Below are 24147 nucleotides of genomic sequence, written 5' to 3'. Positions count from 1 at the left end.
ATTCTGATCATTTATGTATACATTTGTCTATATCTATCTCGATTCGTTTTGCCTGTTACAAACAACCGTTATGTGAACAAAGTTATAATACCCTTGTGCACAAGTGCGCTCGGGTATAATAAAAGGCAAGTTAATTTGTAAAGTTGTATGCCTTACCGTCGATACATCCACACCACCGACTCCCACGTCATTCAATTCCAGCACTGCACCCGCATGCTCAAATAATAGCGGCAACTGATCCAAATTGTGGCTATAGACAGTGCTCACGTTTAGATGCACTTTCTCGACAAACTCATATTTTATGCTGCCATAGATTTGTTTTGGCTCACGACTTGGATTGTGGAGCGTTGTGCGGTCGAGCAAGGTTTTGTAGCTGGTGGACACATTCACCCAAGGCAAGTAGGTGACGTTGCGCAGCTCGTACATGAGTGGCTGTATTTCGATTAGCACATTGATGCTGGCATCTAGACCGTACTGGAGTTAGGAAAGAGTGTTTGAGAGTTTCATACAAACGTAGAATGAGTTATTTTTTTATCATCTCAGACTTACAAAGTTATCCTCGAAAATCATGACAATGCAGGCAAAAAGATCTGATGTAATGTTCGTAACAAGATCGGTGTGGCTGAAGTGACAGAGTTCTGTTTTTTCGCGTTCCAAATCCGTGGCTTTGCCAATATAACTCAGTTGCTGGAAGGATGAGATAAATTTTTGTAAAGAAGTGTCTTCAAAACGATTGCTGGATTAGTTTAAAGGTAGCTTAAAATACCATAAAAATAATTTCTCTTACTTAGTAAAGAACTTTTATACTAGCTTTAGTTGTCTCAAAAGCATGTCAACTCTGGCCCTTATTATGAGCTGCATTCGATTTTCGATCTTCGCTGGCTATCGAAGATCGAAAGTGAAATTCGTATTATGAGCTATGCAAGCGTGTCGAAATTTTCGTTGAGTATCGAATTTTCTGTCGACCAGAATTTTACTTTCGATGGTGTAGCGAAGTGTTAGAAAATTGTTAAAAATGTATGATTTTGTATATGTTTTCTTACATTTTGGCGGCTAGACACTAATTTTAAACAATTTTTATTAATTTCATGCAGTTCTAACATCGTGAATACTAAACACAAGCTCGAAAGGCTGGTTTTACTTGTGAAAGAAAATCCCAATACTCTGTTGGCGCGATCTCTGAGAACAAAATCGTAGCGCTGTTGATAGTTTTAAAATATTTTAAATAGATTTGGCTCACAAACGCCTCTTTAGATGGTCGGAACTTTTTAATGAATCTGTAGACAAATTTCTTAAATATATTTTATATCAAAATATATTCGAAAGACTAATAAACTTAAACTCTCTTAAACATTTGCTACTCCTGGCCAGTTTACTAAGCTCTCATCCTCTGACGAATCGTTGAACCAGAACTCGTTGTACTCATTTTACCACGTTTTTATAAACTTGCTTTCTTTTTTACTTCATTTTAATTAGAACAAATTTACATAAATATGTATAAGCACACTATTTAGTTTGCTCGATTTGTAAACAAAGCTTCTCAGCGGTGAAAAATATACTATTGTGAACAACCTAAACGAGCGAAATTCACAATAGCGCTATTCTTCATCGAATGAGCGCCATAATACCAAATGAAAATTCGTTCGCTCAGCACTTTCGACCACAGTCGAAAATCGAATGCAACTCATAATAGGGGCCTCTGTTTCAATCTGTTCAAACGCTCGCATAAGGCAGTACCCGAAACGGCCAATGGTTGCATATCGTATTAATACAAATGTTTTTGAGCCTTGGGATTCATAGACTCCAAGATAAAATATACAAAAGAAACCTCTTTGTGTTCTACCTAATTATTTTATATCTTGAGTTCGGCGCTTATTTTTAAAACATTCGAAATGGTTACCTGGCTACCTTTTCATCTTTGCCGCAATAAAATGTTATTTTCAAGAAGGAACTTAAAGTTAACACCGATGTGCAATAGACGGTCATCGATTGGATTGTATATGTCTCGCTTTAGATTGGACTAGAGGTCAGATCTGGGTTTACGAGACATTTTTGTACCAAGCGATATTAATAGAAGAGTAAATAATAAAGTCGTTCCAGTATTAGTTTACTCTCAAAACTGGAGCAGGCTAATCAATGCATTGACCTAATTTTCTGCATTTTTGAGCAACGAGGGTTAACCCATGGTCGGGCTGTAGCACCAGGGGTACTGCCCTTATGTGATTCTCATAGTCAGCTGTCGCTGCTAGTAATAGACCTACATAAGTTAGTGAAGATATTCATATCGAATTATGCTCAGTGTATTAGTTAGTGGTCATCTAAGCCCCTAAGCCTATTTCGGGTCGTCCATAAATCAATGTCGTCAAGCTCCACTAACGGTAGGCAGAAGAAACGAGCAGTTTCGACGGGGTCGACCAAAGGGAGAAGGGTGTTAGTTGAGTGGGATTGAGCTGACACGTGAAGAAGTGGTCGGTAGCATGTGGGCAGTCTCCACATCCCGGACACTCATTGTGGATATTGGCGTCTGGTCTGGATAAGTAGCTGTTGAGGCGGCTGCAATAACCAGACCGTAACTGGGCCAGAGTAACGCGTGCATCTCTTGGCAGTTGAAGCTCTGTGTATGTTACAGGTGTTGATTAGGCTCCGATTATGGTATTCATAGGTCGACTCTCTATGAATACCGTTGATCACTAGTCGGTTCGTTGTCGGGTCCAGTGGTTGGTCAATATATGTCTGGACCGCGTCCATGAACTCGAGTAGGCGCCCTCTGACGTGCCTGGGGAAGCTCCTCCGCGAGCAGGGGGTCTGTTGGGGTGATCACGACATATCTCTTGTCTGGGTGTTGGGCCGTTGGATTTTCGATTAGAATCAGCGATTATATAAATAGTAGGCCTAAAATCTGCGGCACTGGAAATGGGAGGCATTTTCACAAATATTCAAAGAAAAATACATTACAACTTTCTAGAACTATTAAGGAAGACGTGGCCACACTTGTAGAAAATTAAGTGGTTCAGAAGGCAGATATATTAAGATATGCAGCAATTAGCGTGGAGTACTGAGCTCATGTCAATCATATGGAGAAGAGACTTTGCTGTGAATTTTTCCAAGAAATTCCAACAAAAAATTCTTCAGCTTTTGCTGGAAGCTATATAGTTTTGTACATACATTAGGATGCATCACTCTATGTGCAAAAAAAAAGTAGCTACTGTCCATCGACACTATAAAATCTTTTATTTTTTATAACTTCCGCCAAAATATTTTAGAAAAGGATTGAGATTTATGTGAGCTGAACCTATTTAAAAATACCTACATAAATTGAGTGTTTTATAAATAAAATTAGTTTTAAAAATATTTTTTCCAAAAACTCACCTCAGATGATAGAAGAGTTTAAGTTTAGAAAGTCTGATTAAAAATATTTAAAAATTTTATCAACAGAATCAGAATAATGAGATTTTTGGAGGTATTTTCAAAACGGTGCAGCTCACGTAAATCTTATGTTTCCAAAAAATTTAGACAGAAGTCTTAAAATATAATAGATTTTATAATTCCGGTGAAAAGAATGCATTTTTTTGGTGAGACACCCTAATGTACATATGGTGGTTAGTCTTTAGTTTGAAAAAAGTTTACCTTCAAAAATTTGATATTTTTACTAAGCTTCTATTAAAAGGGCGTCCTATTCTATACCTTTGGCTAGTTAGTCGTTAAAATATTGTTTGGGAATGCAATGAAATATTAATTTAAAGAGAAAATAGCCTAACCCCATATACGTAAATTTGTTTGGTGTTTTATTAAAATGCAAGATATAATCTGTGCATAATCCCAAAAGTGGCAAATTTAGAGTTTGCACACTTTTTTGAAGATGGTATGTACATTAGACTGCACCACTCCCCATACATAAAAAATCGGCATTGTGTTTCCATTGGAATTATAAAATCTATTATATTCTAAGACTTCCACCAAAATATTTCGGAAAAATATTAAGATTTACATGAGCCGGACCGATTTGAAAATACCTCCAAAAATGGAGTTTTTTATGAAAAAAATAGTTTCCGAAATATTTTTATTTTTAACCGACTTCCAAAAAAGGAGGAGGTTATCAGTTCGTCGGAATATTTTTTTTAATTTTATTTTTTTATTTATGTTACCGCATAACTTTGGACCACGTCAACCGATTTCGATAATTTTTTTTGCATAGGAAAGGTAGTGTCTCAGAGGTGGTCCCATACTAATCTGGTTCCGATCAGCGGATCATGAGATATATATATATATATTTTTTTTTATATAGAGTTGAAGTCGTTTTTTTTTGCTAAAAATTACTTGTTATTTTTTCAAATATAATAAGTTTGTAATCCCGTCGGAAAACCGCAACTTTTTTTGGTGATGGAGTCTAATGCACATATGTATGTACATACATAATATCTACATATATATACATATGTAAGATCAAATCGGTCTGTGATTATCAACTTGTAAAATTTGTCACTTAATAAATAAAATAAGCACACTAAACGCTCGGAAAGACGTCAAGCCTACGGCTAACTCAATTATGATGATCAAATTTAATTTACATGACAAATTATAATAAAATACTTTTGCACATAACTATGCATATATATGTACATATATGTATGTGTTAATTTATTTACAAATAAAGACTTCAAATATTTACTTTTCTCAATAAAAAAGACATTTGCCTTTTTATCGCCACTCAAGCCTAAATTTTTTAGCGGTTCCTACATGAAGAGTGGTCGTATGTTTTTGACGTTAATTACTTATCTTAAAAAATATACACACATGCTTAGTCAACAATATGACTTAACACCTAAACACATATTTTTTTTTTGATTTTTAAATTTCATAATTTGCACTCAGTTACATATCAAAGCAACATTTTACCCGCCGTTTTAATATTTACAAAATTTATTGTTTTTTTTTTTTTAAGGAGATGTCTCTTTCAATGGCCTTTCAAGCTTTTATTGTGATGATTACTATTTTTTTATTGTTTTTGGTCATAAAGAAATACTAATTGGTTGCATTTTTTATTCGACAACTTAATAGTATTAACCATTAACTATTTTTCAAATCTTATTTATAAAAAAAAAAAATACAATAAATAAATAAATGTTTTTTTTCTTTTCTTACGTCCTTTGGATTCAATTCCTGTGCAAAATTCTCCAAAACCATATTATATGGCACCCAGGCAAGCAAAGGATTTTTGATGCCATCGCAAATTTCTTTGTGTGTACCTCGCCCTCTAAGTTCACCATTGCGCAATTTGAAGAAGTAATATGTATCCTTATACGATGTACCGTGATCCTTACACATGGTGTCTAGGAAGCTGTCCTATGAAGAAAAAGCATATATGTAGTAGTATACATAGATTATATATTTGCAAATAATAAAAATAATATGCAAAAATAAATAAAGAATTATAAATAATATATAGGTTCAGGATTGATGAGCCCAGATCGAACACTGAACGATACTATGAGGACGGATTTCGTACCGAAAAAAATCAAGATCCCTAAAGAGCAAAATTGGAAACAAATCGTTTATTCTTCCATTGATTTGAAATTTTCTAGTAGAACTAATAAAGAACATGCTTTTTGAAGAATACAAGGATGTTACGAGCTGTGGTCGAAAATTTTCCAAAAAGACGTTAACGAAGAAAAGGCAATATGTTTTATTTTTATTTTTTTATTTCATAAGATAAAAGAGTATTGAGCGCCGCGCGGCTATCCGGACACAAACTGATGGCATAGACTTTCACATGAAATATGCTTTGATATTTTCCCATAGGAGTAAACACCTGGAGATGTAGCTTTGCTGCACAAAATCTATCTTAAATATATTTTCAAAAGCGATAATTTTACGTTCATAGGCCATTTTTTACGTGAACATTTGTTTAGATCTCTGTATATAAAATAAAAGTCCGAAATTACGTATGAAAAGCCTAACTTAAAAACAAATTCACGGAATTTCACCAAATTTGGACAGCACATTCCTTACATCCATGCGAAGATCAACGCTAAAGTCAATATATTCAGAAAATCCGTAATTATGATCCGATACAATCGAAATTCAAAGTGTAAACTCCATATATGAAAAAATAGTTCGACAAAAATGTATCCGCTAGGTGGAGCTGAAGTCGAGATATTTAGAAAATTCCTAATTATGATCCGATTCAGGTAACATTAGAAATGTATATTTACGAATAATGAATTCATTAGGCGACGCTCGAATTGATATTTACCTTGATATATATCTACGGCACAATAGACCTACCGGTCGTAGAGTTACAACTATTAATCTATCTATCTATATTTATGTATATAGCTATCTAATCTAGTAGACATCTAATAAAATAATATATCTATAGAGTGCTTCGAGATTTTTTACTCGACAAAAAAAACGGTAATTTTTAAAGACTTGAAACTTGCACTTTATAATATTAATGATGAAACCTGGTGATAAGAAATCAAATGTAGAAATTTTAAATTTCGATGAAAATTTTCTTTGTATTGACTTGTTGCATTTCCCCAGTTATATATAAAATTAGAAAAAAATTGATTCTTGCGGTTTTTGCAGTTCAATGCACCATATTTTTTATAAAAATAAAATAAAAATTTTATAAATAACTAAAATCGTCAAAACTCCATGGTATGCATATTCTTGACGCTGATTGTATTGTTATACAATGAGCGCGAGGGTTGAGATATGTATGTATTTACTTTGTTGCTGGTACATACAATGGTGGCCCAGGGACCCATTTATACGAAAAAAATCGTAAGAATATGTTCCGATTTGTTTCAAATTTGGCACGCAGATAGTAATAGATAAATTAATCGTTATTTTTTGATTTTTATTTTTTCGATCCCCACTAATCGTTAAATTTGGATTTTATCTGACAAAAATAACCATTATTTGGATTGTTATTTTTTTCGACCATTTTTAGCCATTATAATGAAGACTACATTTTTATGGCCGTTTAATGACCTAAAAAATTAATCTGAAAATAACGGTGATGATCGAAAAAATAACGATACAAAATTTGTTGACCAGGCACAATCAAGATTTCCTGAAGATGACCTCAGATTGAGGTCGAAACATCGACAATTTAAATATCAATAGAACGAAGTTTTGCGTTTTATTTAATTGCTGGGCCTTGTTAAAAATGATTCATAATTTAAAATTTAAAGGCCAACAACAAAAACAAAATACGAAAAAAAAATATAAATTATAAAATAACGGTAAAATTTGATCGTAAACATATTTATCCAAATTTAATGGTTTAATTATGAATTTTATTATAAAGATCACCGTTACAGTCCCTGCCATGATAAAAAAAAACTTTACAAGGTAAAATCATTGAGCTCTAATCTAATATAACGTTTGCCAGCAGTAAAATTTTAAAATTAACAATTGTGAACAATTTGATTTTTTTTATTTTCAATTTTATATGATTTTAAAATGTTTGCAAACGTCAGAAAAAAATCATGGCCGACGAATTGAGAGAATGATTTTACCTTCTAATGTTTTTATCATGATAAAAACATAGCAAGGTAGAACCGTTCTCTCAATTTGTCGGCCATGATTTTTTTTTGAAGTTTGCCAACATTTTAAAATCATATAAAAGTGAAAATAAAAAATTGAAATTGTTCGAAATTGTTGTTGCTTGAGATTGAAAATGAAAATGTGTGTGTGAGTTTGTGAGTAAATTTAAAAATTAAATTGTTTGGAAACGTCAAGAATTTTAAAAGTGACTCTCAGCGGTTCTACCTTACTATATTTTTATCATGGTTTTTATCATGGTCCCTGCTTTTTTTCTAAAAATTTTAAACAAATGCCATAACCACAAATTTTCTTTCACTTTATGCTAACTTTTTATTAATGGGTATACATATGTACAACCACACAGAGATATTGATCAAAATGGTCAAGACGGCATACTCCACGCAATTATAAAAACAAGACGGACAAAAAGAATTAGAAAAACACAAACAATTTTCTTATCAATACCATTTAGTGATTATAAAGAAGCCTTTAAAGGTATTTAAATCCGCTGGTGCATACATATCTATTCATAAAAATCAGGTGAAATCATAATAAATGGCGTCAATTAATTGAGTAGATAAAGCATAGCTAAATATGTGCACACTTACGTATGTACATATGTACATTTAATCAGTATATTTTTTTCTTATAAAAATGCCGGTTACACTGCTTTAAGAAAATAAATAGTTTTGAATTAGCCTATTTTTATAAGCCTTTTTAAGAATATGCAAATATCGTACCCTAAATCAAAAACAGTCACAACTGAAAAAAAACCTCAAATGTTCTGCAAACGAAAAAACAGTGTGGAGTCGATGCACGCGACGCAAGCAGAACAAAAACAGTCTTAGGGCCGGTTGCTCAAAGCCTGGTTGACACTAATCACCAGTTAACATCGTTATCGACGTNAAGCAGAACCAGCAGACACCGTGTTAACGATGTTAACTGGTGATTAGTGTCAACCAGGCTTTGAGCAACCGGCCCTTAGTAGTGTTTTTCCAGTTAAAGAAGATAATAATTTCGGCGGACGATAGAAATAGGATCCGTTAACTCTTTTATACAAAAAAATCAATTTTGAAAAATTTCGAGTTGTGACTGTTGTGATTTAGGGTACGATGTGTACCTAGATATGTATGTGCGGACATTTAAAAAAACACCTTAGCTAAAGTTCGGTAATTTTTTCTACAAACCACGGAAACGTTAAGTTATTTTAATTTTTAAGGTTTAAGAGACTATTTCAATAAAAGTTTATCGCTTATTTACTAGAGCAGTGTTATAATCAAAAAACAATAACTTTTTAGAAAATGTTACAATCAAAACAGAAACACCCAAAATAACTTAAGCGTTTTACCAAAAGCCCCAATGACCAATATGTACATTAGACTGCATCACTCCCCATACAAAAAAAAATCGCTACTATTTTTCCATTGGAATTATAAAATCTATTATATTTTAAGACGTCCACCAAAATATTTCGGAAAAATATTAAGATTTAAGTGAGCTGGACCGGTTTGAAAATACCTACAAAAATGGAGTTTTTTATGAATAAAAATAGTTTCTTAAAGATTTTTTTTTTGAAAAAATCCCCTCAAATGACAAAACGGCTTAAGCTTAAAAAATTGCAGAAAAATATTTAAAAAAATAACTTTTGAACGGAATCGTAATGAATGAGATTTTTGATGCTGTTTTCTAAATTTTTTTAAAGATTGGTATAACAAAAACTTGAATAACTGAACCAAAACTCTTCCGATTTAGACTTAGGAGGTGTCATTAGAAAGGTATTTTCTCTACGTTTTTATTTCTTTAATAAATAATAAACTCATTCAAAAGATAAACCAGAAAGGTAGGATGAAGGAACGTCATTCAAAGTTGAATTAAGATGTGTTGGTATTTGAAAAAAAAATATATATTGGGACACGAATAACCTTTTTTTTGGACAGAAATAAAAACAGTGTGAAAATACCTTTCAACTGAGATCCCATAAGTCTAAATCAGAATAGTTTTGGCCCAGTTATTCAAGTTTTTCGTAAATCAATCTTTGAAAAAAAGTAAAAAAACAGCATCGAAAATCTCATTCTTACGATTCCGTTTAAAAGATTTTTAAATATCTTTATGCAGATTTTTTAAGCTTAATCTGTTCTGTCATCTGAGGGGACTTTTTGCAAAAAGTTCTTTAAGAAACTATTTTTATTCATAAAAAACTACATTTTTGGAGGTATTTTCAAATCGGTCCAGCTCACTTAAATCTTAATATTTTTCCGAAATATTTTGGTGGACGTCTTAAAATATAATAAATTTTGTAGTCCCGGCGGAAAAACAGAAACTTTTTTTAGTGATGCAGTCTAATGTACATATGTATAAAAAATGTATGCATGTAACACACATTCGTCACAATTTCGAAGTTTAAAAGTTTAGTAAATTAATATTATTTGGCGTTTTCATTGCTAAGGAAACTAGTTTTTCAACGAACAAGCGCCGATGATCGCATTTTTCGAATTGTTTTTTTCGATTTTTTTTTTTTATCTGTTGTATTGTGTCATTGCCGCAAATGCATACAGTTTTGAATGCACATTTCAAAGTATGCATGTGCATACAAATGTATGTATGCACGATTTTGTGCGTCTATGTCATGTATTTCTACCAAATATGGTTTGTTCTTGTTAATGAAGAATCTATTTTTGGCTGGCGTGAGGTGATTTGCTGTAGTTTTTCGTTAACAACAGCATGCATTGTTGGGTCACGGAGAAGAAAACTTGTCTGGTGACCTTAAAATTTTTAAAACACTGAAAATTAATTTATTTTGTTTATATATTTTTTGTAGTAAATAGTTAATGTCTTAATTAGTGAATGGCAGAGTCGTTATTTGGTAATTTAGTAGCTAGCTTACATAGATGCATGACTTAGGGTAGTCGAAACACCAGCTATTTTTGTATGAAAATAGCTCTTTTTTATAAGTGAAATATACCACCAATCATCTTTAATTGTTTTATTGGCTATCTCATTTAAATGGGGCCTACCCGCTCATGTAATTGAAGCATGGTTGGGCTCGACAAAACTGATTCGTAACGAACTGCCACCCAGCCCCGAGGGGATGTAACAACTAGCCTGGAAGGACGACGCCCACCACCGGGACATAGTGCGGTGTAGATGGAGTTACCAAGGGAATCGAGGTACACTCTGCTTCAATTTACAGATGTCGGACTGAAACAACCATTTCAACGGCTACTTCATCGTTCCCACGAGAGTCGGGTCTGCATAAGCGGAATGACCCAGATTCATATCTGGCCAAGGACTGCAACTCCAGCATCACTCCCCAAAACCCCTCCAGTATCTTCCTTCAACGCGTAAGGTTCCTTGGCCTGAGGCTCTCGCAGTAGGCTGGCGAAGATGAGAGCAACTGACGCGATACCTTGGGAATGGGTAATTGATAATATTGCAATAACAGCGAAATTCTATTCGAATACCCGGGTCCGCGGAAGTCGACGAATAAAAACGAACCAAGCCTCAGCTTCCTGGACCATTAGTTGAACTTAACGACAACGATTGAAAGATTAGCTAATCAAGGCAGAGCTAAGTACGCAATAAAATAAAAACAACAACCAGCGAGAAAGGTCTATGTACATTTCTCTTGGCAAGAACAGAACCACTACAACAACATGTTATAAAAAAATGGATGAATAGAAATCAGGAACATCACTAAATTTTATTCGGCCGCGGTGAATCTTATTTAATTTAAATTTACTATGTCCTTATTACAATAGATTTTTGAGCTTAGGGCTTGATAATAGCACTATGCCTAGAAAATATGTATATTTTTTAATGCGCATGAAAATATTTTTGAATTAAATTTAATAAAATCCACTTAACTTACCTTCTCTTTAACGGTCAACGTTGTGGCCAGCACTTTGCAATTGGGATCACCTTCCAAAGGATTAACATGCTTCTCAATATCCGCCAGTAACATTGGTTGGGTGCGTATGCAAAATGCATCATTCTCTTCAAAAGCATTGACTGTAATGCAGCGCCATTGCAGCCAAATTAGCAGCAAAGTGAACACAAAAATGGATGAACAAAAGGATATGCTGCCAGAGCAACACATTTTACTGCGATACTGCGACATTTTACGACAGCTTGTAAAAGGTTAATAAATTTCGTAACAAATTTTAAATAGGCGCTCCTTTTTTTTAAGTATATACACTTTCTTAAATTTGGTTTTAATATGGCCGGTGTTGAATATGCACCTGATTATAAATTCAAACACATTTCACAGCTCGTTTGCTGTTGTGTATTAATAAATGCAAAATACTAATTTCCACCGACTCAAAGTGTTTAAGTTTTAAGAGAAATTCGCACAAACCCGACCGCGCATTTGCAGCGCAAAAACTTAACTGAAATTCAAATTGCCAGCAACCGAATTTGTGCGCGTATATTGTAGAGTTTGAATAAAAAGCTGCCAAATGCGCTGGAGCTAGTGGTGATGTGTCAGCTTAAGCTGTGATAGCAACAGCGCAGTTAATTATTCGGTTGTTAAGCAGCCTGTGTCAGATATATGTAAGTAGTGGACAGCTTCAACTTCACTATTAGCTACTAACTGCAAAAGCTTTCACTTACAAATTACTGATTTTTATTTTATTTCTAAAATAGGAATTTTTATATGTAAGTACTACATATAAAATGTTAATGGTTCGGTAATCTCTTTGCAGCACAGATGGCGTGCCGTATAGAATATCAACTAATCGGGAAATGCCTTAAATAATATAAGATAAGATAATTCTTTTAGCATTGATTTTGATTTATATAGAGCTGAGCTATTTATTGGCATAATTTTTTTAAGCGTTCGATTTGGTACATACGAGTATGTAATCAACATTTCATGAGATGAGCGTTTATAAAAGCAAAAATGAGAATACTTTCATTTAACGTTATCTATTTACTATTGAATCTGCTTTTTAAAAGATTTAAAATTATAGAGAAAATATTTATTGATTTCTTTAAAACGCGAAGGTTTTTTGCGGTTTAGTTAAAGCTTCAAAACTAATGCGCGGGGAACTGTTTTTATTGTTTTAAATAAAACTCTTCTTTAAACTTTCGTTTTGTTTCAACATTTGTTTGTATTAAACGTAATTTAAATTATCACTTGTTAACCGCTGCAGAAATTGTGTCTAACTTCGCTGCAGGCTCATCGGCGACAATTAAACGTTGCTTTTTGATAAAATGTTCAATGCGATTTTCCAAGCTCTCTGTCATATAAAATATTGAAGATATTTTCTTTGTTCGTTTAAAAGCTATGTATCAAGCTTAGTTTGTATACTTATATTAAATGAACAACAAATACTTACCACACCGTTTACGGTTCAAAAGCTGCTGATATTGACGCGGACGCACACCATCTTGCAGTAACCAAGCCTGAGCATTCACTGGCTCTGCGCACTTATGATCTTTTTGGCGTATTTGCTCTAATTGGTGTAGTAAGTCTCGTATCATAGTACTTCTGTAAAGTGAATAAAAAAGTTTATAAACAGATTAATAAAATAAAATAGCTCAAAGACAAGCTTACTTAATGTTGTACTGCGTCCATTCGCCCTGTACAGTTTCAATAAGTTTTTGCAGATGCTCATCACCATATATCCAAGCAGTAGTGTGCTCGGCCTCATCCTCTGCACATGCATCACGTGATGTATTATCAGCGGGCTGTATTGTATGCTTACGATATTCGCAATGGAAAAGGTTTAAGGGCAAGCCAATTGCAGGCGTATACTGTGGTTTACTGTAATAAAGTATGCATGTTTCAAATAAAAGATCTAGCCAAACATACATAAACACCTGTATACCGTCACCATCAATCCAAAAACCCGTATTTGACATGCTCACGAAAACGAGTTTTTTTTTTAATATTCCGTTAGTTGGCTCTCAGATACACATGTAAATGCATATTCAAAGCCGTTAGTTAGAAAATATGATAGTTTTTACTAACTTGAGAGATCATAAATCGTTTCCTTTGTATGTACATGTATTTAAAAAGTTGTTAGCTTTTATAAAACTTAAAATTTGTCAAATAGGTCTTTTGTATTGATAGTGAAGCCACTTGGCAGCTTACCATGGATTTTTCTGTACGTCCAGTAATTCATCTATAACCTCGGGCTGCTCCTTGCCTTCTCCAATGAGCAGCAATACCGCCATAATGCAGCGTATTTGATGCCAGAGGAAGGCATTAGCTCTTATCTCTAACATATACATCGCATAACCTATAGGAATGCACAAAAGTTATTAGCTGAAACGTTTTGATGTAGATACTATTTTTAATAATTTACCGTCTTCAGCATTCTTATTATTCTGTTCTACCTCACACCTCCGTACACTAGCTTTAAATATTTGCCTTATGTAATTTGTCACGCCATTATTAACATCCATTTTGCAGAAATTTCGAAAGTCTGTATGCCTTGCTAACAGTTCACATCCCTTCTGCATCGCTTCTATATTTAAATCACCTATTGGAAAGTAATAACGATATGTACGCTCGAAACAGTCAAACCGTGCGCTATACACTGGGCTACGCAGAGGCATCCATGCCACCGCTTGTATACTGCGCGGCAATACGCGATTCAAGAGAGAACAGTAATCAATTTCATTGGCTAATGATTCAGTCTTCAACTGCTCATCTGGTGGAAATTTACTACGCAAATCTATGGAGATTACTTGGCAAAATGCACTCACTTCTTTATCTGTTCTGCCACATCGATGGTAATTTGCGGATTCGCGTGACTGAATAAGGCAGGTGCGAATTAGCGCTTGGAATAGATGGTGCTCTGAAGATAGGCATGTAGTTAAACGGCATGTACTATGTATAACGAGCGGTCTCTGAGTGACTTACCTATTGTAGCATTTGAGTCTTCCTGTACTGCCAAACCGTGATAATCCCATCCGAAATAGAGGAATTTTATCAGAACATGTCGTTTGTAGCTCCTGCGGTTAAACGTTTAATTTCTATTTAAATACAATTACAATCGTTAGAATAAAATTTTCTTACTTATTAAAGTCGAATTGGCGTTTTTGTTGTACTTTGTTGGGCTGCAGCACAGGTTCCGGCGCTCTAACCGCTGTTGACCTTTCATGGGACTCCAACTGGGCGAGTTGTTCGTAGAATTCGCCATCACTTTGACCCAGCTTCTTTTGTAATAAATTCCTAATTTGAAAGTTGTATGCATCCAGTTGTAATACCTTAGATATAAGCTCCTCTTTGCTCCATGCCTGTATCTCTTCCCGGCTTACACGACCCTTTCCTCGTTTGTTTATTTGCACCTTTTTGTCATTCATTATTTTTGGTTTGTTGTCCTGCGAATGAAATTTTTGTAAACAAGCTGTTGGTTTGTTGTCCTGCGTCCCTGGAATTGATTGTTTACCACATATGTAGGTTGAAAGCGAGTGCTTTTTTGGGGTTTCGTGTTGAGGAATTTGTGGAACTTATGTAGGTTGACTGAGAGTGAGAAACTATGTGTACATAAAGTAAAATTATTTTTTATATTACAAAATATTGCTATAATATATACCTCTGTACCCTGTACAGATCGTTTACATTAAATTTGTATAATAAGGAGATGAATTTTTTAACAAGAGCCAATACAACCGTGTAGCTGAGTTCGCCATTTTCAGGGCACACCACATGCTTTTCTCTTTCTCTCCCATATGCAAAAGGCATAAACCAACTAGCTGTCTCATGTGCACAAGGTGAAAGACCACCATATTGAATTTTCAGCGAGTTAATTGTGACGCGAATGGATTTCGCTGCGTTGAAAAATTAATATTTAATGTGGAAAAAGTGCAATTTTCCTAGCAAAAATATTAAAAAAATTGAGTTCAATGAACATTTAATACATAAGTGGCAAAAGTAAGTAGCGGAAAAGTCGAAAAGTGCGTGAAATTTGCTTGTGAAAATTGTGGCCAGCGGAGCGCTACTTGAAAGTTTCCATGCATATATATTTCACAAAAGTGGAAGAAGAAGAAGCCATAGGCAATTAAAAAGTTATATGAGCATAGAAAAGTAGCACGGCAGGAAAAAGCCAAACAAACGCGCTGGGCATACGTGCTGCGTGGCGTGTTGGTTTATTGAAAGCAATCACTACAGAGGTGCGGGTAAAAAACGCTACTAGCATCTGTTTTAAAGCCAAACGTCTATCAAACAAAAATTAAAAACTTGAATAGTTTTGTGGCATAGTAATTGCCTTCTTACTGTAATGAGTGTCGCTGCAATGACTATGGACGATCAAAGACCTTTGATGAACAGTTACGATAAATTGTCCAAACAATACGATCAAAATTTACACGGCAATACCGGAGTAGGTAGTGGAGTTGGTGGCAACGGTTTGGGTGTGGGCGGTGCACCACCATCTGGACCCGCCTCGCCAACACCATCCGGGAGCGAAGAGTTGCAGCATCAATACCATCATTCACATCATCATCATTCCCATCATCATCATCACCATCACTCGCGACATATTATGCATCAACATGCGCCACATATGTCAGCGTCTGAACATCAGCCACCATCGCCGCCGCCAACTCAGCAACAGCAGCAACTTTTGCACCACCACAATCAGCATCATCAGATACAGCAGCAGCAGCAGCAACAACAATTGCAGCAGCAACAGCCAGGCACAGTTGCAGAGGCTGTTGCTGCTGCCGAACATCGGCAGCGGTTGCTCGAAGGTATATATTGAATGAGAACTTTAATAAACTTATAGATTGATAAAAATCAAACAGACAAGTATGAACAAAGTAAAGAACGTATGATACAATGCTCGGTGTGTGTTAAAAAATAATGTTTTATTTTGCAAAATATTTTTACATATTTTTACTAGCAAACAATGTTCTTTTACTTTGATTTCTTTTTTAAATTGTAAACATTTTTCTGTACTGACATTTGTACATTAAGCGAGTTTTATAGACCAATACTCGATGCAAGTTAGCTAGCTGTGACACTAATCCATAAATTATGGACTAGTGCAGCTAAACTTGTGGTAAGTGCGGAAAGTACGAAGTGTAATACGTGGAGCGTGTGTAATGATTGCTTATGAAAAACTCAACAGATGAATCGTACAGCGAACACTCTTTTTGACTCTTTCAGAACATTGCTTTCGAATACTTATGAATTTAGTAGAGTGATGTGTACTAAAAACCAGATAAGATGCAGAGACATTGTAATAAAGGTTTATTGTAGCTCGTTGGAAAGAGTATCGAGTGTAAAAGAAAAGGTAAAAAAGAAAAATATAAGAAAAGCCTAGTGATATAAAAACTGTGCAAATCAAGAAGAAAAGAAGAACTACGAATAAGCAAGTGCATGAAAAAGAAAAAAATGTGGCATTTATTTCTCTACTGTTGTGTTGAATGCACAAAAGCATGAACGAAATATGTAAAGATGGCAAGTGTATAAAAGAAAGAAAAATGCCTGCTATAAAAAATCCATATATATATATTTTTTCTAAGTGTATTACCAGCGCCATTATAAGGAAAAAATTTACTTAATTTTCTTCTATACATATCTTAATTCAGAAATTAATGTATTTATAGTAAACCATCCACTATTTTATAACAATAAAAATTATGTAAAAAAATAACAACGGTCATTGGTTGTGTTGTGAACGCCTTTCCTACGAATCGTCGTCGGAGACATCCTTTTCGCCGTGTGTGCCGAGTTTTGCTGCTATACAGCTCTTCGTCCGTTTGTATGCTCCTGCCACACCCACGGTCATTTCTCTATTACCTTATTGGTTATTCAACCCTGTTGAATCAAATTCTCTTACAACTGTTCTCCAATATGCCGCGTCACCTGTATTCAATATATGCGGAGACTATTTCGCAAAAATCTATTATGAAAATGATTTGAAAAAATGAAAAGAGCCTGTTATAAAATAATAAAATAATATATGTCCGCCCTGTGCGTATAGCCAACAAAGAAAAGAACTTAAAAATAGTGTTTTTTTTTTTTAGAAATTGTGCTACTTTAAATATAAAGCACATAATAAAATAAAAATTGTAATAAAACTGTTTTAAGGGTTTGGCTCATAAGTGTGTGGTGAACGCGTAAGATAGGCGAAACCCAAAAATTTATAATAAAAAATGTTGTGCAAATGGCAAATATTTAAATTAGCAAAAAATTGTTTCTTGGTAGTTTTGGTATAGAAAATTGTCCATTCCTGGTATACGCTACTTGGCATTAAGCAATTATAATAAAATGTAGAAAGTTTTAAAAATATACTTATTTTCACTTGTATTCAATAGAATGTAGTATATTTCTAAAATTCAGAAAGTAATTCAACAGTTTTCTATGCAACTAATACCAAAACAAAATTTGCAATTTTAAAATTTATAATTTTTACAAACACTTGTTTATGAAAGAGCCTAAAAAGTGTAAATATCAAAGTTGTCTGAAAAGCGTCAGAAAAGAGTGTGGGTTGTCGATGCAATTGTATTCTTCCAAATGAAATATAAAAGAAGAAAGCATGAAATAAATTTGAGTGCAAAGAAAGTATGTGCATTAGCATTTTGAAATGAAAAAAATCGCTTTCAACCCAAAGTATTTGTTATATATCTGTTTATATAATTAAATGCAAAATTAATGGCTTGGCATACAGGGAAAAACTGTAAATAATTGCAGTGCACTTGTGCGCGTAATATAAATCTTAAAAAAGTTCGTTGCGTGTATTTGTGTATTTCAAAAAATAATTCAGCAGCTAAGTTTTTACTAAACTGCTAATGCCGAAAAATATTGGCGTTTAATTCGCGTCGTAATATACGTTAAAATTCGATCTGGTCTGAATGATCTGTTTTCACACTTTTCAACACTGAGCTGACCGTCTTTGCTAGACAAATTTATATACACGACGTAACGAAACGCAACGAACGAAAGAAGCAACAAAATCACAAAAGTAAAATGCCAACTCCAAAATCACGAAATCTGCGGCAATGCGCAAACAAATGTACCTTGTTGCACACAGTATTGGTATGATTTTGTATTAAGTTCCATTTAGCAAAAAAAAAAATAAAATATGTACATAAATATTTTATATGTAACTTGTAACTATTATGTACACATGAATATATTTATTTATATTAGAATTATGTTTCTACCAATTATTTACATATCCTTTTAAAAATTTTTAAAATTTTCATCCCATACTTGTATAAATATAATTTACATGTATTTAAAAAATTATCACCAATATGTTTTTAAAACAAATACTTCACAAACATTATTAAAAATTATAAATTGTAACATCTTTTCGCCGCTAATACAGATGAAATTGAGAGTCTCAAACTGGAGCAGGCGCGCCTATCGCAGCAATGTGTTGATGCACAACGTCGCGAAAAAATACTCATGCGTCGTCTGGCCAACAAGGAGCAAGAATTTCAAGATTATGTGGTGAGTTGGCAAAAATTGTATTTAAATTATTCCAAAATGCTTAGCACAAACTCGTTTCAGAGTCAAATTGCGGAATACAAAGCTCAACAAGCGCCCACATCATTGGCTTTGCGTTCCGCTTTGCTCGACCCAGCTGTTAATTTACTCTTTGAGAAGCTTAAGAAGGAACTAAAGGCTACCAAGGCTAAATTAGAAGAGACTCAAAATGAATTGTCAGCTTGGAAATTTACGCCAGATTCGAATACAGGCAAACGCTTAATTGCCAAGTGCCGTTTGTTGTATCAGGTAAAACCTGGTTTTTGGAAAATTTAGCAACACGTCCTTATTTTCATTTCTCACTTTATTAGGAAAATGAAGAGCTAGGTAAAATGACCTCCAATGGTCGTTTATCTAAACTAGAGACTGAATTGGCAATGCAAAAGAGCTTTTGCGAAGAAGTAAAAAAGTCACAATCAGGTAAATAATCGAAGAAATACAAATTTTACTTCACAATGAGATTTGCTAACGGCTTATTCTCTTCTTCCCGTATGCAGAGGTCGATGATTTTCTACCTGAATTGGATGAAGATGTAGAAGGCATGCAAAGCACAATCCTATTCCTCCAGCAAGAACTCAAGACCACCCGCGATCGCATACAAACATTGGAAAAGGAAAATTACCAATTAAAAACCGGTATTATGGACAGTGAGAGTATTGTGAAATCCGAGGTTACAGATGCGCTTAATGTCAGCGATGCCAATCATCCCTCAATGCACAGTGGCCTGAATGGCGCTGTAGACCCGAGCAAGTTGTCGATAAATGCTGCCGAAACCTGTGCCATACCCTATAACATCGTTGCCACAAGCAATAATACCATCAACGCCAATTCCAACCCCACTAACGCCCTAACTACACTGCACAATACGCATACACTTACCAACGAATTGAAATATGTCGCTGCTCGTCCGCTGGAGACCATCGATGAAAACGCTTGTGTGCGCAATTATGCAGCTACTAACGAATACTACAACGGTAATGAGGATCAGCAGCAAAAACAGCACGTCCCAATCCCAATCCCAGCGGAAGTTGACGCTAATACTAGTTTAAATTCATTCAATGCTGCGACAGTTCCTGGCAGCATGCTGCGGACGGTGGCTTCGCGCAAACGTAACTTTGAATTCGGCGATCCAAATGAAAATCAGCCTATTGCTTTGGTTGCAGCGCCTGCTACGCCAATACATGTAACAGCGCCACGCACTCTGCCACCGAAGAAGTCCAAGTTGCGGCGTGCTTCCGTGCAATCCAATGATATGAACGAGTTCGACACCGTTAATGTGGTGAATGCGGTTGTTTCAAATGCTCCAATGTTAAGCGGTGGCAATGGCGGCCTGGCGGCGATCGATCCACTAAGTATCGTTGATAATGCGGTGGTTGGCATGGCGAATGAGGAGCATCCCAGCGGCATGGCAATCGATGATGCGGCCATAGATGGAAATGCGGGTGGTGTTGCGTTGCGCATAATGACGCGAAGGCGCTCCGTGCGCCAGCAACAAAATGGCAATATCGGTGGCGATAGCAATCACTAGGCGTAAAATGGCAAAACGCTCGAAATAGAGCTAATTATAAATGCATACAATATAACTACATACATACTATATATAAACTAAAATATATATTTTTTATTTCAATTTGATTGTAAAAGTGTTTTAACAAAATACATACATCAGCAGAATTTAATGATGCTAAGGGAAAATCAAAACAATAACTGAAAAAAAACGAAACAAATTAAGTAACCATGCAGCAAAATAGGAAATATAAATAAAAATTTAGATAAAAAATATAAATGTAAATCATGTGTACTTTATGAAAATTAAAAGCAAAAATGTACGTTAAGCCGTTAATGATGATAAAGGCGCACGTTATATGTTTTTCCTCTGAACAAAGCTATTTATAACTTAGCAAAAGAAAATGTGCAAATTATTTTATAAAATTTGCATAAATAATGTATTGTTTTATTTACTTTAGCAGCTATATACATACAAATGTGTTATGAAAATAAAAACAAGAAAAATCATTGGAAAATAACGTTTACGGTACTTTTAATGTGCAGTTTATTAGAATTTAGTTGCTTCAACTGAAAAAAACATGCATGAGATTTTTGTAGTGAGATTGAAGCCTTGCTTCGGTATGGCATTGGTTGCATTGCCTTTTTGATAAGGAACGAGCTAAAAAATACAAACATACATACAACTAATTTGTTTAAATTAAGTGAATAAATAATCAGGTTTAATACAAAATACTTACTGATTTTCATTTACATGGAAATGTGCAGTCGAAACTCGATAAATGGTATGAGTTTGAAATGGGTCGTTGGAAGGCTAAGTTACACGTAACAGAAATCAAGGTTGCCGGGATGCCGAGTTAGGGAGTGTTTAATGGCTCGATTACGGATGGCAACCGAACTTCAGACTAAAAACTATTCACACTCATTTATTTAACTAGAAAACGGCATTAGTGGATAGACGATAATCGACCAAGAGTCGTTTATCTACTAGTCGACACTCGTAAAAGGGCTAGGTATAGTTGCTATTCATAATATACATTTTCATTTCAGTGGTGTTGCCCATCGGAAACCCAACTGAGGTTGCGTCGCCATTCAAAATCGACGCAATTTTTTATTTTTTTTTCTGCTTTAATAGTCTTCAAAATCGACACCGTCAACAACATTAAATAACATTCATAGATAGGCACCAGCAACTTTTTGTTCCTTTTTGTGACTATTCATCGCCTGAATTAAGGGTCCCAAGTACTCAAAACCCAATTTAAGGACGAGTCCATCTTAAAGTTAAATTCTAAAAATAGACATTTTACTAAACAACGACCATATGATAAAGCTTAGTTAGCAACAATGAAAACTTGGAAAAACTAACAACAGTTTACATGGAGCTAATATAGGGAAGGAAAGGAGTGTGATGAGGAAATATCGTCAAAATAGCCGCTACAAACTTAAAACTTCTACCACTGCACCTTAAGGACCAACCTGAAATGATTACACAATTCAAAATTACGTGCTGATACTAATTTGGAGCATATGCACGGAATTTATGTGTCTGAGGTCCCACTAAACGAGTCTCGACTGTCACCAAATCCAATGCCAAATCGAATAGGCGCGAATATTTGCATGAAAGGATTATTACAAATTTGTAGAAGACTGAAGAAAAATGAGATGTTTACGAGAGTAATCGCTTTTACGAAAATGACTATAACCGGACTATTTTCCATTGTATTTTTCAATAAAATTTAGTTAAAAGTTTACACGTGATTTTTCGCTAAACTTTTCTTTAAGTGCAAACGTTTTTGTTTCGAAAGTGTCTTTTGTCATTTTCTAACCAAATATTGTTCCATTTAACTGTTTAAAATTTTTTATAGTTTATTTCTATCAGCCAATTATGCAATCAGTTTTTATGTTCTATATTTTTCTGATTTTTTAAGTTCTATTTGTAAATATTAGACTTTTTCAATTGTAAGATNCCAATTATGCAATCAGTTTTTATGTTCTATATTTTTTTGATTTTTTAAGTTCTATTTGTAAATATTAGACTTTTTCAATTGTAAGATGTTTTTTTAATAAATTTTAATTTTTTTATAGTATGTTTAAAAAAAAATCCCGAAAAAGTTGACTCATATTTTTACCTACTTTTCTTATTTTCATATATTTTTTCGTTATTTGCTCAAGAAAGATCCTTAACCCTTTTCTATTTTCCTTGATTGTATTAAATTGTATTTTCTCTTTAATTTGTATTTGATATTCTGATGCCATCGAATTTTATACATATGTTCATATCTCTCAATTAAAACATATTTTATTTTTGCCTGTTACTAATTTATATAAATATTTTCAATATCTTAAAATTGTTTAAAAACGTATATATGTAAAAAATGTAGTTATGCAAAATTCTGTTTTAGTAAAAATGTAGTTACTACCAAAAAAAAAAAAACAGGCTATTTCATAAATCACTCGAACCATTTAGTATGAAAATTATAAAATAAACAATTATTTTAAAAGTCGCAAAGTAAGTAACCCCTATTGTAAATTTTACAAAAGAAATGAAATCTGCAATCTTCCAAACTGGTTTAAGGCTGCAAATGCACATATTATAAATAAAAAACAAAAAAAAAACACCAAATATAACAGAAATAAAATCAAAAGAATTAACTAGACAAAAAAAGTAGTATGTACATAATAGTAAAAAAATTAATCAGACTCTTAGGTAAAAGATAAGAAATAAAAAATAAACTACATATTGTGAATATTTATGTAAATTAATATCTAATAATTTAAATATATTAAATTAATTTGTATATGGAAGCGCATACAAATTTTGAAAAACAATAAACCTTAAAGTTAAACAACNCAAGAAATAAAAAATAAACTACATATTGTGAATATTTATGTAAATTAATATCTAATAATTTAAATATATTAAATTAATTTGTATGTGGAAGCGCATACAAATTTTGAAAAACAATAAACCTTAAAGTTAAACAACATATTCTTTTTTGCTGTGTGCACATAAAACATTTTAACATAAGCAAATATGTGAGTATGTGTTTATGCATAGTCATATAAATATGATAAATGTGTATCTCTTAAGTTATATTTAATGACAGTAAAATTAAAATAAATCTCAATACAAAAACATTATACACATGCAAAAAGATTTTGCTAAAGAAAATCAAATACCGTTGTTAGCGAAAAGTCTTTATAATATTAAGATTATTTTAAGTTAAAATAAGCATTTTATAATGGAAAAGATACAAAAAAAAAATTGAAAGCCAAAATAAACAAAAAAAGTTATAAATAATTTAAAAAAAGTTAAGACCAAATCTTGCAAAAATGTGTTAAAGCAGCACATGCCGTTGCGTTTTGAGAAAAAAACAAATCTTACGTTGTCCTATAATGTTAAAATACATACATGCATGTATGTATGTATATACACATAACATAACCGAACAAAAGTAAAAAAAATATAAAAAATAAACAAAAACAAAAAATTTCAAAACAACAAATATTTTATGTTAACTTTGCTGCGCAAGTCTGCATCTGTTGAAATGAGTCAGGTTGTTAGATGTCGTTTAGGTAAAAAATACTCGAGGCGATTCATTTAAGGTGGTGTTGCCGGCGAAGTTGGATTTTCGCTG

The 24147-nt window shown here is 33.6% G+C and overlaps 3 protein-coding genes across 5 annotated transcripts in view; 1 reads left to right on the top strand and 2 right to left on the bottom strand.

Annotated features, from left to right (window-relative positions):
* LOC108362455 (uncharacterized) overlaps positions 1-12054 on the bottom strand; it is a 15817-nt gene extending 3763 nt beyond the window's left edge. Inside the window, exons 1-4 of the mRNA XM_017615435.1 lie at positions 11423-12054; positions 5143-5343; positions 550-687; positions 102-474 (exon numbers count right to left, since the gene is read on the bottom strand). Of these exons, the coding sequence (XP_017470924.1) occupies positions 102-474; positions 550-687; positions 5143-5343; positions 11423-11671 (961 nt within the window). The 5' untranslated portion in view covers positions 11672-12054. The remainder of the gene's footprint in view (positions 1-101; positions 475-549; positions 688-5142; positions 5344-11422) is intronic.
* A 163-nt stretch (positions 12055-12217) lies between these two features.
* Positions 12218-15012, bottom strand: LOC108362453 (tRNA pseudouridine(38/39) synthase). 3 transcript variants are annotated; one of them, XM_017615432.1, is made up of 7 exons: positions 14579-15012; positions 14423-14514; positions 13863-14357; positions 13649-13796; positions 13109-13318; positions 12891-13042; positions 12218-12836 (listed from the first exon to the last, which is right to left on the bottom strand). In XM_017615432.1, exons 1-7 carry the CDS (start codon positions 14863-14865, stop codon positions 12685-12687), a joined length of 1536 nt encoding a protein of 511 aa, XP_017470921.1. In that variant the 5' UTR covers positions 14866-15012; the 3' UTR covers positions 12218-12684. The 3 variants fall into 3 exon arrangements, with proteins under 3 accessions (XP_017470921.1, XP_017470922.1, XP_017470923.1); XM_017615433.1 differs by having other exon boundaries at positions 12365-12791; positions 14579-14998; XM_017615434.1 differs by having other exon boundaries at positions 12674-12819; positions 14579-14999.
* A 268-nt stretch (positions 15013-15280) lies between these two features.
* On the top strand, positions 15281-22140 carry fl(2)d (Pre-mRNA-splicing regulator female-lethal(2)D). Its single transcript, XM_017615431.1, has 5 exons — positions 15281-16254; positions 18843-18967; positions 19028-19252; positions 19315-19423; positions 19501-22140. The coding sequence occupies exons 1-5, from the start codon at positions 15783-15785 to the stop codon at positions 20529-20531; spliced, it is 1962 nt and encodes a 653-aa protein (XP_017470920.1). The 5' UTR covers positions 15281-15782; the 3' UTR covers positions 20532-22140.
* The last annotated feature ends 2007 nt before the right edge of the window (positions 22141-24147 follow it).

This window comes from Rhagoletis zephyria, unplaced genomic scaffold, assembly GCF_001687245.7.
Source record: "Rhagoletis zephyria isolate East Lansing unplaced genomic scaffold, Rhagoletis_zephyria_1.1 Rzeph_scaffold_01016, whole genome shotgun sequence".
Classification (NCBI taxonomy): domain Eukaryota; kingdom Metazoa; phylum Arthropoda; class Insecta; order Diptera; family Tephritidae; genus Rhagoletis; species Rhagoletis zephyria.
The sequence above is the reverse complement of the archived record's forward strand: the minus strand, read 5'-3'. Positions and strand labels throughout refer to the sequence as shown.